The sequence below is a fragment of the Crinia signifera genome, chromosome 5 (genome assembly GCF_055691185.1).
Source record: "Crinia signifera chromosome 5, ASM5569118v1, whole genome shotgun sequence".
NCBI lineage: Eukaryota > Metazoa > Chordata > Amphibia > Anura > Myobatrachidae > Crinia > Crinia signifera.
Window position 1 is genome coordinate 322,192,119 of NC_139221.1, and position 15,959 is coordinate 322,208,077.

The 15,959-nt window shown below is 45.9% G+C and overlaps 1 protein-coding gene across 1 annotated transcript in view; it reads right to left on the reverse strand.

Moving 5' to 3' along the window:
• Positions 1–15,959, reverse strand: part of COL22A1 (collagen type XXII alpha 1 chain) — a 276,007-nt gene that overhangs the window by 112,884 nt on the left and 147,164 nt on the right. The window contains exons 26-30 of the mRNA XM_083144895.1: positions 13,614–13,667; positions 12,185–12,238; positions 9,082–9,135; positions 7,183–7,227; positions 5,543–5,605 (exon numbers count right to left, since the gene is read on the reverse strand). Coding sequence (XP_083001021.1) covers positions 5,543–5,605; positions 7,183–7,227; positions 9,082–9,135; positions 12,185–12,238; positions 13,614–13,667 — 270 coding nt within the window. The remainder of the gene's footprint in view (positions 1–5,542; positions 5,606–7,182; positions 7,228–9,081; positions 9,136–12,184; positions 12,239–13,613; positions 13,668–15,959) is intronic.

Genomic DNA, 15,959 nt, shown 5'->3' on the forward strand with positions numbered 1-15,959 from the left:
CAGATACACAGTCTGTGGTGCATACCTCCCAACTGTCACGATTCCGTCGGGACAGTCCCGATTTTCGGGTCCTGTCCCGACGTCCCACCCGCGGCAGGCATTGTCCCGCTGCGGGGGGGTGGCAGTTGGGAGACCCCCCAATGTAGTAGAATAGACGCTGTGCGCATGCGCACAGCGTCTATTCTCGTATGAAAATGAGGTCGCGGCTAATTAGCATAAGCCGCGCCCTCATGAAAAGTTGGGAGGTATGGTGGTGTGACTGGTACATGCTGGATAATGATCACCAGATACACAGTCTGTGGTGTGACTGCTACATGCCTGATAATGATCACCAGATACACAGTCTGCGGTGTGACCGCTACATGCCGGATAATGATCACCTGATACACAGTCTGCGTTGTGACTGCTACATGCCAGATAATGATCACCAGATACACAGTCTGCGGTGTGACCGCTACATGCTGTATAATGATCACCAGATACACAGTCTGTGGTGTGACTGGTACATGCTGGATAATGATCACCAGATACACAGTCTGTGGTGTGACTGCTACATGCCGGATAATGATCACCAGATACACAGTCTGTGGTGTGACTGCTACATGCCTGATAATGATCACCAGATACACAGTCTGCGGTGTGACCGCTACATGCCGGATTATGATCACCTGATACACAGTCTGCGTTGTGACTGCTACATGCCAGATAATGATCACCAGATACACAGTCTGCGGTGTGACCGCTACATGCTGTATAATGATCACCAGATACACAGTCTGTGGTGTGACTGGTACATGCTGGATAATGATCACCAGATACACAGTCTGCGGTGTGACTGCTACATGCCGGATAATGATCACCAGATACACAGTCAGCATTGTGACTGCTACATGCCGGATAATGATCACCAGATACACAGTCTGGGGTGTCACCGCTACATGCCGGATAATGATCACCAGATACACAGTCTGCGGTGTGACTGCTACATGCCGGACAATGATCACCAGATACACAGTCAGCATTGTGACCGCTACATGCCGGATAATGATCACCAGATACAGTCTGCGGTGTGACCGCTACATGCTGATAATGATCACCAGATACACAGTCTGCGGTGTGACCGCTACATGCCGGGTAATGATCACCAGATACACAGTCTGCGATGTGACCGCTACATGCCGGATAATGATCACCAGATACACAGTCTGCGGTGTGACCGCTACATGCCGGATAATGATCACCTGATACACAGTCTGAGGTGTGACTGCTACATGCCGGATAATGATCACCAGATACACAGTCTGCGGTGTGACCGCTACATGCTGGATAATGATCACCAGATACACAGTCTGCGGTGTGACCGCTACATGCCGGATAATGATCACCAGATACACAGTCTGCGGTGTGACCGCTACATGCCGGATAATGATCACCAGATACACAGTCTGCGGTGTGACCGCTACATGCCGGATAATCATCACCAGATACACAGTCTGTGGTGTGATCGCTACATGCCGGATAATGATCACCAGATACAGTCTGCGGTGTGACCGCTACATGCCGGATAATGATCACCAGATACAGTCTGCGGTGTGACTGCTACATGCCGGATAATGATCACCAGATACAGTCTGCGGTGTGACCGCTACATGCCGGATAATGATCACCAGATACACAGTCTGCGGTGTGACAGCTACATGCCGGATAATGATCACCAGATACACAGTCTGCGGTGTGACCGCTACATTCCTGGATAATGATCACCAGATACACAGTCTGTGGTGTGATCGCTACATGCCGGGTAATGATCACCAGATACAGTCTGCGGTGTGACCGCTACATGCCGGATAATGATCACCAGATACAGTCTGCGGTGTGACTGCTACATGCCGGATAATGATCACCAGATACAGTCTGCGGTGTGACCGCTACATGCCGGATAATGATCACCAGATACACAGTCTGCGGTGTGACAGCTACATGCCGGATAATGATCACCAGATACACAGTCTGCGGTGTGACCGCTACATTCCTGGATAATGATCACCAGATACACAGTCTGCGGTGTGACCGCTACATGCCGGATAATGATCACCAGATACACAGTCTGCGGTGTGACAGCTACATGCCGGATAATGATCACCAGATACACAGTCTGCGGTGTGACCGCTACATTCCTGGATAATGATCACCAGATACACAGTCTGCGGTGTGACAGCTACATGCCGGATAATGATCACCAGATACACAGTCTGCGGTGTGACTGCTACATTCCTGGATAACGATCACCAGATACACAGTCTGTGGTGTGACCGCTACATGCCGGATAATGATCACCAGATACACAGTCTGCGGTGTGACCGCTACATGCCGGATAATGATCACCATATACACAGTCTGCGGTGTGACCGCTACATGCTGTATAATGATCACCAGATACACAGTCTGTGGTGTGACCGTTACATGCCGGATAATGATCACCAGATACACAGTCTGCGATGTGACCGCTAGATGCTGGATAATGATCACCAGATACACAGTCTGCGGTGTGACCGCTACATGCTGTATAATGATCACCAGATACACAGTCTGCGGTGTGACCGCTACATGCTGTATAATGATCACCAGATACACAGTCTGCGGTGTGACCGCTACATGCCGGATAATGATCACCAGATACACAGTCTGCGGTGTGACCGCTACATGCCGGATAATGATCACCAGATACACAGTCTGCGGTGTGACCGCTACATGCTGATAATGATCACCAGATACACAGTCTGCGGTGTGACCGCTACATGCTGGATAATGATCACCAGATACACAGTCTGCGGTGTGACCGCTACATGCCGGATAATGATCACCAGATACACAGTCTGCGGTGTGACCGCTACATGCCGGATAATGATCACCAGATACACAGTCTGCGGTGTGACCGCTACATGCCGGATAATCATCACCAGATACACAGTCTGTGGTGTGATCGCTACATGCCGGATAATGATCACCAGATACAGTCTGCGGTGTGACCGCTACATGCCGGATAATGATCACCAGATACAGTCTGCGGTGTGACTGCTACATGCCGGATAATGATCACCAGATACAGTCTGCGGTGTGACCGCTACATGCCGGATAATGATCACCAGATACACAGTCTGCGGTGTGACAGCTACATGCCGGATAATGATCACCAGATACACAGTCTGCGGTGTGACCGCTACATTCCTGGATAATGATCACCAGATACACAGTCTGGGGTGTGACCGCTACATGCCGGATAATGATCACCAGATACACAGTCTGCGGTGTGACCGCTACATGCCGGATAATGATCACCAGATACACAGTCTGCGGTGTGACCGCTACATGCCGGATAATCATCACCAGATACACAGTCTGTGGTGTGATCGCTACATGCCGGATAATGATCACCAGATACAGTCTGCGGTGTGACCGCTACATACCAGATAATGATCACCAGATACAGTCTGCGCTGTGACCGCTACATGCCGGATAATGATCACCTGATACACAGTCTGCGGTGTGACTGCTACATGCCGGATAATGATCACCAGATACACAGTCTGCGATGTGACCGCTACATGCCGGATAATGATCACCAGATACACAGTCTGCGATGTGACCGCTAGATGCTGGATAATGATCACCAGATACACAGTCTGCGGTGTGACCGCTAGATGCTGGATAATGATCACCATATACACAGTCTGCGGTGTGCCCGCTACATGCTGTATAATGATCACCAGATACACAGTCTGCGGTGTGACTGCTACATGCCGGATAATGATCACCAGATACACAGTCTACGGTGTGACCGCTACATGCCGGATAATGATCTCCAGATACACAGTCTGCAGTGTGACAGCTACATGCCGGATAATGACCACCAGATACACAGTCTGCGGTGTGACCGCTACATGCCGTATAATGTTCTCCAGATATATAGTCTGCGGTGTGACTGCTACATGCCGGATAATGATCACCTGATACACAGTCTGCGGTGTGACCGCTGCATGCCGGTTAATGATCACCAGATACACAGTCTGCGGTGTGACTGGTAGATGCTGGATAATGACCACCAGATACACAGTCTGCGGTGTGACCGCTACATGCCGTATAATGTTCTCCAGATATATAGTCTGCGGTGTGACTGCTACATGCCGGATAATGATCACCTGATACACAGTCTGCGTTGTGACTGCTACATGCCGGATAATGATCACCAGATACACAGTCTGCGGTGTGACCGCTACATGCCGGATAATGATCACCAGATACACAGTCTGCGGTGTGACTGCTACATGCCGGATAATGATCACCAGATACACAGTCTGCGGTGTGACCGCTACATGCCGGATAATGATCACCTGATACACAGTCTGCGATGTGACCGCTACATGCCGGATAATGATCACCAGATACACAGTCTGCGATGTGACCGCTACATGCCGGATAATGATCACCAGATACACAGTCTGCGGTGTGACTGCTACATGCCGGATAATGATCACCAGATACACAGCCTGCGGTGTGACCGCTACATGCCGGATAATGATCACCTGATACACAGTCTGCGGTGTGACCGCTACATACCAGATAATGATCACCAGATACACAGTCTGTGGTGTGACTGCTACATGCCGGATAATGATCACCTGATACAGTCTGCGGTGTGACCGTTACATGCCGGATAATGATCACCAGATACACAGTCTGCGATGTGACCGCTACATGCCGGATAATGACCACCAGATACACAGTCTGCGGTGTGACAGCTACATGCCGGATAATGATAACCAGATACGTAGTCTGCGATGTGACCGCTAGATGCTGGATAATGATCACCATATACACAGTCTGCGGTGTGACAGCTACATGCCGGATAATGATAACCAGATACACAGTCTGCGATGTGACCGCTAGATGCTGGATAATGATCACCATATACACAGTCTGCGGTGTGACCGCTACATGCTGGATAATGATCACCAGATACACAGTCTGTGGTGTGACCGCTGCATGCCAGATAATGATCACCAGATACACAGTCTGCGATGTGACCGCTACATGCCAGATAATGATCACCAGATACACAGTCTGTGGTGTGACTGCTACATGCCGGATAATGATCACCAGATACACAGTCTGCGGTGTGACCGCTACATGCCGGATAATGATCACCTGATACACAGTCTGCGGTGTGACCGCTACATGCCGGATAATGATCACCTGATACACAGTCTGCGGTCAATGATCACCAGATACACAGTCTGCGGTGTGACCGTTACATGCCGGATAATGATCACCAGATACACAGTCTGCGATGTGACCGCTAGATGCTGGATAATGATCACCATATACACAGTCTGCGGTGTGACCGCTACATGCTGATAATGATCACCAGATACACAGTCTGCGGTGTGACCGCTACATGCCAGATAATGATCACCAGATACACAGTCTGCGGTGTGACCGTAACATGCCGGATAATTGTAACAAAGAGAACCTCTCCCATTACCTTACTGCCTTTCTCTCCTCTCCGTCCGTCTCCTCCAGACAATCCTGGGGGCCCAACTTCACCCTAAAAGAAAATGTAATTGGTTAGAGACCTCATACAGTAATTTATCATTTATAAAGGAATTCCAGTAGTATATATAAATAACACGACGACCTTTCGTTCCAGCCAGTATTATACATTTATCGGGGGACACTGATTTACTTTTTCAATGTAAAAATACCAGGCTTGATATAGTGCAGGTTTGTACGCAGCTAATATACAGATATATGCTAATGCTGCAATGTACTGAGATGCCAACTCTCAGCTTCACCCTCACAGAGGGACAAGTCATGTGCACGTAACGCTGATTCTTATAGGTTCATGCTGTCGGTAACGGGCAACGAGCTGACTATGGGGTAGTGCGGGAATCGCTGGGACCAAGACTGGCAGACAGGGTGATAATAACTGCAGCTGGCCAGTGGCCACATTCCTGGCTGTTGCTGCTGAACTTGGAGGCTTCTTTCTGACAAGTCAGCCTGGTTAGGGAAGTTTAATATTGGCTTTTTTTTGCAGGGGGACAATTTTTTCTTCTCTGTGTGGAGCAAATTGGTTTACTCTGTGAGGACAGTTTGTATTACTTCTGTGTGGGGGCAATGTGTAGTACTCCTGTGTGGGGGCAATATGTATTACTCCTGTGAGATTCCGATTTTTCCTGTGTGGGGCAATGTGTTTTACTCTGTGAGGACAGTGTGTGTTACTTCTGTGTGGGGGCAATGTGTATTACTCCTGTGTGTAGGCAATGTGTGAGATTCAGATTTTTCCTGTGTGGGGCAATGTGTAGTACTCCTGTGTGGGGGAAATATGCATTACTCCTGTGAGTTTCCGATTTTTCCTGTGTGGGGGCAATATGTATTACTCCTGTGTGGGGGCAATATGTATTACTCATGTGAGATTCCGATTTTTACTGTGTGGGGAAATGTGTTTTAATCTGTGAGGACAGTGTGTATTACTTCTGTGTGGGGGCAATGTGTATTACTCCTGTGTGTGGGCAATATGTGAGATTCAGATTTTTCCTGTGAGTTTGAGTTTTTTCTTGTGTGGGGCAATGTGTTAATTACTGTGGGGTACAAAGTGTGATTTCCTAAAAAATCCCTAAATACTGTACGGCAAGGCCATTTTTGTTACAACACTTTTTGGGCAGGAGCCCACCAATGTCCCACCCAGGTAAATCACAAAAAGAATTTCAGCTTTCAAAGTAGACCTCCGCCAGCCTGGCCCGTCCTGCTCTCTGGGAAGCAGTAATAATATTATGGCTAGCTGGAATGTACAGTAGCATCCTAATTTCATTGTTATTTATTCATTATTCATGTCAAATCCATTGTTCAGTCTCAGTATATGACATCTATATGTGTAACTTTTTACTTTGAACAAACAAAAAGATATGTCCAGGCGCTAATTAATTGCAATAGTTAACCAATAATGTAATATATCAATAAATCAAGCAGCAAAAATAGGACCCTCCTGTATGCTTGTGAACATACATGTTATATACTGGCCTGTACAGTATATAACAAACTGACACAGAATTAGGAGAGTTTTGCGCTATTATTAAAAACCTGGATATCAGAATACACCACATAAACTATCATTTTATACTTCACCTTCTCTCCAGCTGGACCGGACAGGCCTTGTTCTCCAGGTTGTCCCTGTTAAAAGGATTTCACACAGCATGAGCAAAATACTGTATATTGAAATAGCGCATAGAACGTATAATAATTATAATACAATTACAATAAGAATCTAATCAGAAACAAAATAAACAGGACAAAAGCAGAATGATGTCTGCTGCCCTCTGCTGTTTGATAGCATTATTGCAGTCAGATAAAAGCAGGGAAAGAAGCCTAGCTCAAACCGAGTGTGAATCATTAGGTTCGACCACTGAAGGTGGTTGACCTAGGTCAGGGGTGGCCAAACCGGTCCTCGAAATCTACCAACGGTCCACGTTTTCCACATCACCTAGCTGGTGCACAGCTGTAGTCATTACTAACTGTCACATTTTCAAACATGCTGCATTCATTCCTACTATAGATCCACAGGCTGCCTGAGAAACATGAACTGTTGGTAGATCTTGAGGACAGGTTTGGCCAGCCAGCCTTTTGAAAATATTTTTCAAAATTCTCCTGCCGCTGCCCGACACTGTTTTGCCCCTGCACATAGGTGTGTGCAAGCGGTGCTTTACCGATCCAATATATTTTATGTGCAGTGGGTTCAATCTGTAGGATCTGACCCGATGCACGAGGTCCGGGGCTGCGCAACGGGTCGGGAGGAATGTCATACACATCAGATTTGGGCAGATTTCTCAGCCGATCGGTCGGAATCGTGTGAAATCAGCCCAAATCTTACTAGTCTATGGAGGTCTTTACAATATCACTTATCACAGTTGAACCCAGGAAAAAAGTTACACTGGTAAAATCGGACGGCTGTAGACTTCAAGGGATCCGTGAGGCTCTTATCCATGAAGTGAAAATAATGACATCTTTGTGACTAACATTAGCTGATCGCAGTCCTCGACAGGGTTGCAGCCCTTTCCCCCTATCTGGGCACACCTCTCTGGTGGCTGGCCACACCTCTCTGGTGGCTGGCCACGCCCATTCAACCAATAATCGGCTCCTACGATTGTGTTCTCTTGGTGAGCCAATCATTACCCAGTCCACCCCAGCAGTCAGTAGTGGGAGGAGGAGCTATCAGGGACTACAATCAGGTTTGCTGCATCGGTTTAAAGTTGAGGAACTGGTAGAATCCCCGTTACCGCTCTTGGTGTAATTATATGAGAACAGTAATAATAGGAACTAAGAAAATATGTGTAGAAACTTTTACATTTAATGGAAAAGATTAAATTTGCCATTGTCAGTATCCGAGGAACAAGGTTGTAAAATTGCAGCAATAGGTGTAGCCGTGACATGTAGCCATATGCACAGACTTGTGAGCAGAACTTCACTAAAGTCTACTCAAGCTCTAGACATAAAGTTCCATCTGTCTGTGCTTCCCAAGAGGCCACCATGCAGTGAGATGAGAAGTAAAATCCCAAATCTGAGAGCCAGTAATGGGCAACCGTCACCTACACACCGTGCAAGCAGCCAATATGAATTCACCTACTCAAGAAGTGCCTTAAAAATGTCACATACAGTATGTCTCAAGGCAATTGTACACCACAAAATGGCTGCCACCACCACTGTGTGAGAGGGGTTGGTGCTAGTTATCAAGGCCCAAGACTGTCTGGGAAGCCATAAAGGCAGAGCACGGAATTGGTTTTAAGAGTGGGTGCGGTCAAATCTGCATAACTGGCCACTCCTCTCCCAGACCCGCGAGAAGACTCCGTGTGCAAGCAGTAGCGTAACAGACCATTCAGGTTACCATGGGAACTAGGGATGGTTGTCCATTTACTATGGAAACATTCTGAGAGCCAATAGGAATAATACTAACTAGTCAGTCAGTTATACTGTAAGTGCTTGTTAGTGAATAAATCCCATCTACCATATACTCTATACAAACACAATTACCCTTGGACCAGTTAGCCCAGGAATTCCATCCAACCCTCGGTCTCCTTGTTCACCCTGCGATTAGGGAGAGATATAAGAATTATTATTAGCAGCGAATACATCACAATTTTAAAAGTATGCAAATATTTTTCAGTATCACATAGCAGGCTAAAACAAAATCAATCTGTGCTACTCAATTTCTTATAAACAATTAGGCTGAAGCGTAATTGCTAACAAAATTATATATATGTAAAAGCAATGCAAATAAAAAGGCGCTGTGCCATAGTCATTACTATCTTCTGGTCATGTGTCTGATTTTCAAGGGAGAGGGTGTATACCAAAAAGAGGCGCACAGTAATTTAATAAGGAGGAAATTTTGACAGGTAGGGGGAAATTTACTAATATGGAAAACCTAAAAATTTGTGTTTGTATTCTTACTACGACTGCATACGGCTGTTTCAGCCATATGCAAAGTCATTTTCCAGAGGGGAATTGACAAAGCAGTCATATACAACTGCTTTGTAACCCTCCAATGTCGTAGTAATTTGTATTAACGACCGTATAAACGGCCGCTAATACGAATAAGTGTAGTCAGTCTGCACGGATCAGTCAGATCCGTGCCGGCTGCAATGTGTAAAAAAAATTGATAAATAAATAAAAAAAACAGTGTAGGGTCCCCCCCACAGCTGTAACCAGCACCAGGCTGAAAGAGCCGGGGCCCGTAATAAAAAATCAGGAAACCCGGCAAGTAGGGGTTCCCCGATTTTTTACAACCAGCCCCAGGCTCCAGGTCCGGGGCTGGTTCCCAAAATACGATGATTAGGGGTCCCCCGTATTTTAAGAACCAGCCCCAGGCCAAACCAGCCAGCAGGGTAATGTCACAGCCGGGGGACACTTATTATATAAGTTCCTGCGGCAAAACATCACCCTACCGATCAGTCAGCCTGGCCAGGGGCCCAGGGGGAGTGGGGACCCCCCCAATAAAGGGATCCCCCCCTCCAGGACTTACCTGACCAGGCTGAAGCCTGGTGCTGTCCCCGGTGGCCCTGGAGCAGTGGCCACCGGGCTGATTGAGTGTAAAAAAATAGAATAAAAAACGATTGTTTTTAACTGTGGAACTATGAGTCCCAGCAAGCCTCCCCCGCAGGCTGGGACTTGGAGAACCACAAGTCCCAGCCTGCGGGGCATTAAAGGGCCCGCTGGGACTTGTAGTTCCACAGTAAAAAAAATTGTGAAATAAACACACACTGACATACAATAAAAATAAAACTTTAATACATTCAAAGCCCATACATACTGATACCTATCTTGAGCCCGTAGGTAGGTCCCTGGGTCTTGGTCCGGTGCCTTGTCCTGGTCCGGATCCATGTCGGCATTCGGCTCCATGCCGATGTCCATGTCGGCGGCATCTGTGGGCGTCCATCCGGGTCTGAAGAAATCCATGGGGGACCTGTGGAAGGAAATCCAACTCACCCAGGTCCTCCTGTGAAGATCTGAAGTCTTGATCCGCCGTAGTCCTGGTCTTCTGTCACCTTCTGTGACATGCCGGCGTCTCCAGCAGCTCCCCGCATCGGACTGTGAGAGGCGCAGAGATCTTTCATCTTCCACGCCTCTCCATAGAATGATTCTATTGGCCGCTAGGCGGCCAATCAGGAGCCGACTTTCTCAATTCTTTTGAATGGTGATTCCTGTCGTATTCTAACGATGGTGTATGCATTCGTATTTGTAAATACAAATTTGAATGTCCTATCACTATGAAAACAAATATTTGTATTTTTGGCATAGTAAATGCCAAAAATACGAATACACCCCAAAAAATTGTATTTTCTAGGAAAATATGAACTTTTTCTACGAATTCATATTAGTAAATTTCCCTCTTAGAGACGGAGCAGGTCTCAATGAAGCTGCTCCTGGCGATAGAATCATAATTTGCTGCCCCGTGCAAGGCGTCAAAAAGGGACACACACACACGAGATGTGTGCATGCTCCGTTCTTTCAGAGCCCTCCGCCGCCGGTCCCCTGCACCTCCCCGCAGCCCCCACCAGCTGTCCCCACTCCTCTGAAGCGGAGATGGGCAGGAAAGCTACTCCCCGCTGCCTTGCTGAGGGGGACGCGCAAGCCTGTGAGGCACAAGCATGTGAGATGCTTGCGCGTCCCAGACAGATGGCGCTCCTGTCCCGGTGCTCCATCTGTAGATGATGCTCCATCTGAAGTGGTTACTGCAAGAGCTGTCTCTTAACTTGGTGTTATAGTGCATGAGTCATAAGACACAATGACATCACTTGTCTTTATTAATAGCCATTACTCATTAGCCACAATAACCTCACATGCCTGAGCCATCAGGTTTAAAAGTCAGACCGATTATACTGCAGGTGCATAGTGTTTACTTTGCTCTATAATAGGGCTGTAACTGTGTTACTGGATTGTCACATTGCTGTATGTCTGAAAAGAACTTAGCCCAGGGAATGGATACCTTATCATAGTGACGGCTGTTGATCTTCTGTCCCCTACATCCTGTTATTTTCAAGAAAACCTACTCTAATTTGGAATGAATGTATGGACTAACCTCCTTGCTTACATCCACTAGCACCTACCAACTTGCAGTCATTTGCCATTAGAAATAACTCATTATAGGCTTCTGCTAGAAGTACAGCATTTTTTTTAAACAGTTTTGTTTTTGTTTGGGCAATGAATAACCTGGCAATCTTTTGTCCTCGAACCTCACAGGCCTTTATATGTATGTGCTCCTGCACATCAAACTTAAACCTGGACTGAAAAATTCACCACATGGGTCAAAAGTTTTAACCGACAGAATAAAATTTTGCAGTTTCTCGGAATACATTGAGGGCTTTGCAGTGTGCACTTTTCTTAAAGACCGATTTGCTTGTATTTTATTTGACATTTTAAGAAATTGTGACTGACAGTAGGACGAGAAAAAAGAAAACTTTCAAATAATTTCAAACCAGTTTAAGGAGTCAGCTTTTAATGAAAATAAAGCATTTGTGTAATCATACTTCATTCGGTAAGTGCACGACTACTTCCCCGAACAGTTTCAGCAACTAAGACGCTGGACGTTTTTGGTTAAGAATTCATTTGGTATATCTATCACCATGCATAAAATTACCTTTGAGCCTGGTTTTCCATCCTGCCCATCTGTTCCTTCCTTTCCAGGTGCTCCCTAGATGTACATATATTAAATAGAAAAGCGGAAAAGAATGTTATACAATTAAAATAGCAATAAAACAAAAATAAACTAAAACAAAGCTCTACGCTGCCAACAGCCAGCAATTAATGAGAGGCTAACCCAGCATGCCTGAAATTACTCAGTAATAGTATTCATGATAAGTTACAGTTGCAGTTTTTTTGTAAAAAAAATTTAAATAACTTTTAAAGCGTCCGAAAAGGGGGCGGGCGTATGCAAATGAGGGCATGGCTTATGCTAATTAGCCACAACCTCATTTTCATACGAGAATAGACGCTGTGCGCATGCGCACAGCGTCTATTCTACTAGATTGGGGGGGTCTCCCAACTGCCAACCCCCGCAGAGGGACAATGCCTGCCGCGGGTGGGACAGCGGGACAGGACCCGAAAATCGGGACTGTCCCGCTGTAATCGTGACAGTTGGGAGGTATGCCACCGATAAACATTCTCTACGGCTGCGCAAAACGAAAACTGGTTTCATTCTGCTTAATGAGTTGTGGCAGTTCTCAAACTCCATACTTCAATAGGAATGAGACCGTTCAACCCATTTACAAAATAAATCTTTCCCGCTGGTACAGTTTCTGGAAGGGAGATGCACCCAAACCCATTATGAAGGGCATTTCTAGCCAATAGGCTTCACCACCTCATTGAATATGACACGATACATGTGAAGAAGGAGCAGTGCATCTTTGTGATCCCCCTGAGAGAGGGCAGCTCACAGTTTCGGGAGTCAATGAAACTCCCCACAAATTTGGGAGCAGGCAAATATAATGCAATGTGCACACAGTGATTTACAAATCAAGATGCACAAGGGTATCAAAGATAGATAGGTGGTGCAGAGTGTCTTCTTTAACCTTGTGAAAAATGACCTGCTCCAGGTTGAATGCAGTGTGCCATCTAGTGGTAAAGTGTTGCATTACATTAGGTAAAGTATTTGTCAAAACAAAGTTAAATGAATCAAGACCATAGACCAGTGATGGCTAACCTTGACACTCCAGCTGTTGTTGAACTACACATCCCAGCATTCCCTGCATCAGTTTTAGTATGGCCAAATAGTAAAACTGTAGCAGGGATTGCTGGGATGTGTAGGTTAACAACAGCTGGAGTGTCAAGGTTAGCCATCACTGCCATAGACAGTGCATGTTTTCCAGGTCTCCTCACAGAATCACAAGTGAAATAATTAGCTCCACCTGTGGAACTTTTATAATGTGTCAGTGAGTAATGAGTGCACCTGTACACCTGCGGGGTGACCTGGAAAACGTGAACTGTGCGAGGACCGAGTTTGAGAACCACTGGCCTATAGTATAAGTTATCAGTCTGTAACAAGAAAAACACATCTGTATAGTACTTACAGGGGGTCCAATCTTCCCCGGCTTTCCAGGAAATCCAATTTCACCAGGCAACCCCTACAGAAAGATCAACATAAATCTATTATATTGTATTGCAGATAACATCATTGCAGAATATTTAGCTACTTTAGCTGCTGCTATAGGAAAGACCTTAATAAAAAACAGGTCATTAAATGTTTATGTCGATTTCAGAAATTTTAGATGCTATGTGGAAGTACAGATTCACTTAATACCACACATGTACCATCAAGAAGAGAAGAGGTGCACTCTGCACCTGTCTCCTTTAAGTGACAGCAGCATCCTGCCAGTGGGTGGTCCCCAGCATCCCCGCGAGCAGTCACTCTTTTGAGTGACAGCGCGCCCTTCCAGTCAGGAGACAGCGTGCCTAGTCAGTGTTACCGCATGCTCCACAGAGAGGTGCCCCACGCTGCACTAGTGAATAGAGTGGCAGGAGTTCCATCAGCGCACCCGCAGTGTGAGGAGAGACAGGACGGCACTAGGGATGGACAGCATTGCCTTTTCCATTGATGGTTTCCATCGATGGCCAAAGGGCAACTGGCCATCGATAGTGTATATCTATGCAATTTATGACCGTCAATATTTTTACATATTGATGGTCATCCATTTTCTGTGATTGATTGGCCTGTGGGCCAATCAAAATATGGAGGAGGGGCTTCACTGGTGTCAGCGGTGGAGCTAAGCTCTGTGTCTTGACCCCTTGGGGGAAAAAAAGCAAAACTAAACTAGTTTGACATCGATGGTGGGGAACCATCTGGTTCTCTAATCATCGATGGTCATCCCTAGATTGTGCTATTACAGTAAGCGCATCCTGTGCCCCGGCAGCTTCAACCTGGTGGGGGGAGAGCTGTCAATCACCACCGCTGATCTGCCTGCATATCGCACCACAGCGCTACCCCGCTGTTTAACCCTAACAGACCACACCTTCAAGACAGCTATTAGCCTTCACTGTGCAGACTTCAAGCCTGCTTCAAACAGACCTCAATACCCTCCAGCATCCACTGCAGCTACAAGGATATGATATGTACAGGTTCCATACACCTGTACCATACACCTTAGTACACCTGCGGCTATATATATCTGCTTTACTGCATATCTGCAAGTTAACCCTTTGACACCTGTTAACTCTGTGACCATTACTGACATAAACCACAATCCCTGGTTAAGCTTCCAAAAACGTGTCTCGTCTAACACCACAAGCACTGCTATATACTCTGCCAACAAAGAAAAGTATCCACACAGGTATATTGTCCTGCCCACATGTACATGGAATAATCTATTGTATGTTGGTCAGCAGTCGGTGCCAGCTGTAATGTATATGTACATCTGGGGAGCCCAGAGATGGCTCATTATAAACCCTGCCCACGTGAAACACTGACGCGCACTTCGCAGTAAGCTCAAGGCCTTGAGAAAGCTTACTGCGAAACACGCATTAGCTGAGGTGTATATTACATCACCGTCAGAGTAACATACTAGCGTCAGCTATATTGCATTAGCGTGGCATACTAGCATCAGCTATATTGCATTAGAAACGCCACAGATGTTCACTGACACAGGAAAAGCGTCCCACTACCCCAGCTGTCTGTGATCTCATGGGGACACTGTACCCAGCCATGATTTTTGCATTCCCTCACTGCCAACAAGGTGATAGAAGTGGCCAGGACGCTGCCCGCATCTAGTCTCTCTGTACCGCATTTTTGAGTACTATATATTTGCATATCTTTTCCTGACAGCACAGACTTACAGTTAGGGACACGGTTCCCCACATTAGTAAAAATCATACTGTTTATTATCGCAAATCAGCAATTGTACCTTTTGACTTATTGTAACATTGTGCAGTGTGGAACATATGTGACTGTACCACTGCCTTTGCATTGGCTCTATTTAAAAACGCACCACTCATTCTTCTAAGTAAATTTAAAAAGACTATAAGACACCGGAACCCTGCCACGTCAGGATAGTCACATTTATTCTTTCACGTCTTTATATGTTATTTGTGTGTTTTATATTCTCGCAGTTTTTATAGAATATATCAATAAAAGTTATATTTTATTACTCTCTCCTAGTGCACCACCCATAGACATTTATTTTCTATCCTAAAATTAGATTTATTTCATTGTCTAGTTGTAGCACACCTCATTATAATATTGAATTAAACATTATTCCCACAAGGAGGTAATCCTTACAGTTATTATCTTACTTCCAGTGCGATCGACAACTTCCTTTTTCTTATTATTGAATACAGTTACCCCATGCGGTGCAGAGAATCTCATCGCTTATAGTAACAATTGTGGTAAGCCAAATTCTTTGCTGGAGTTATTGATTATATAT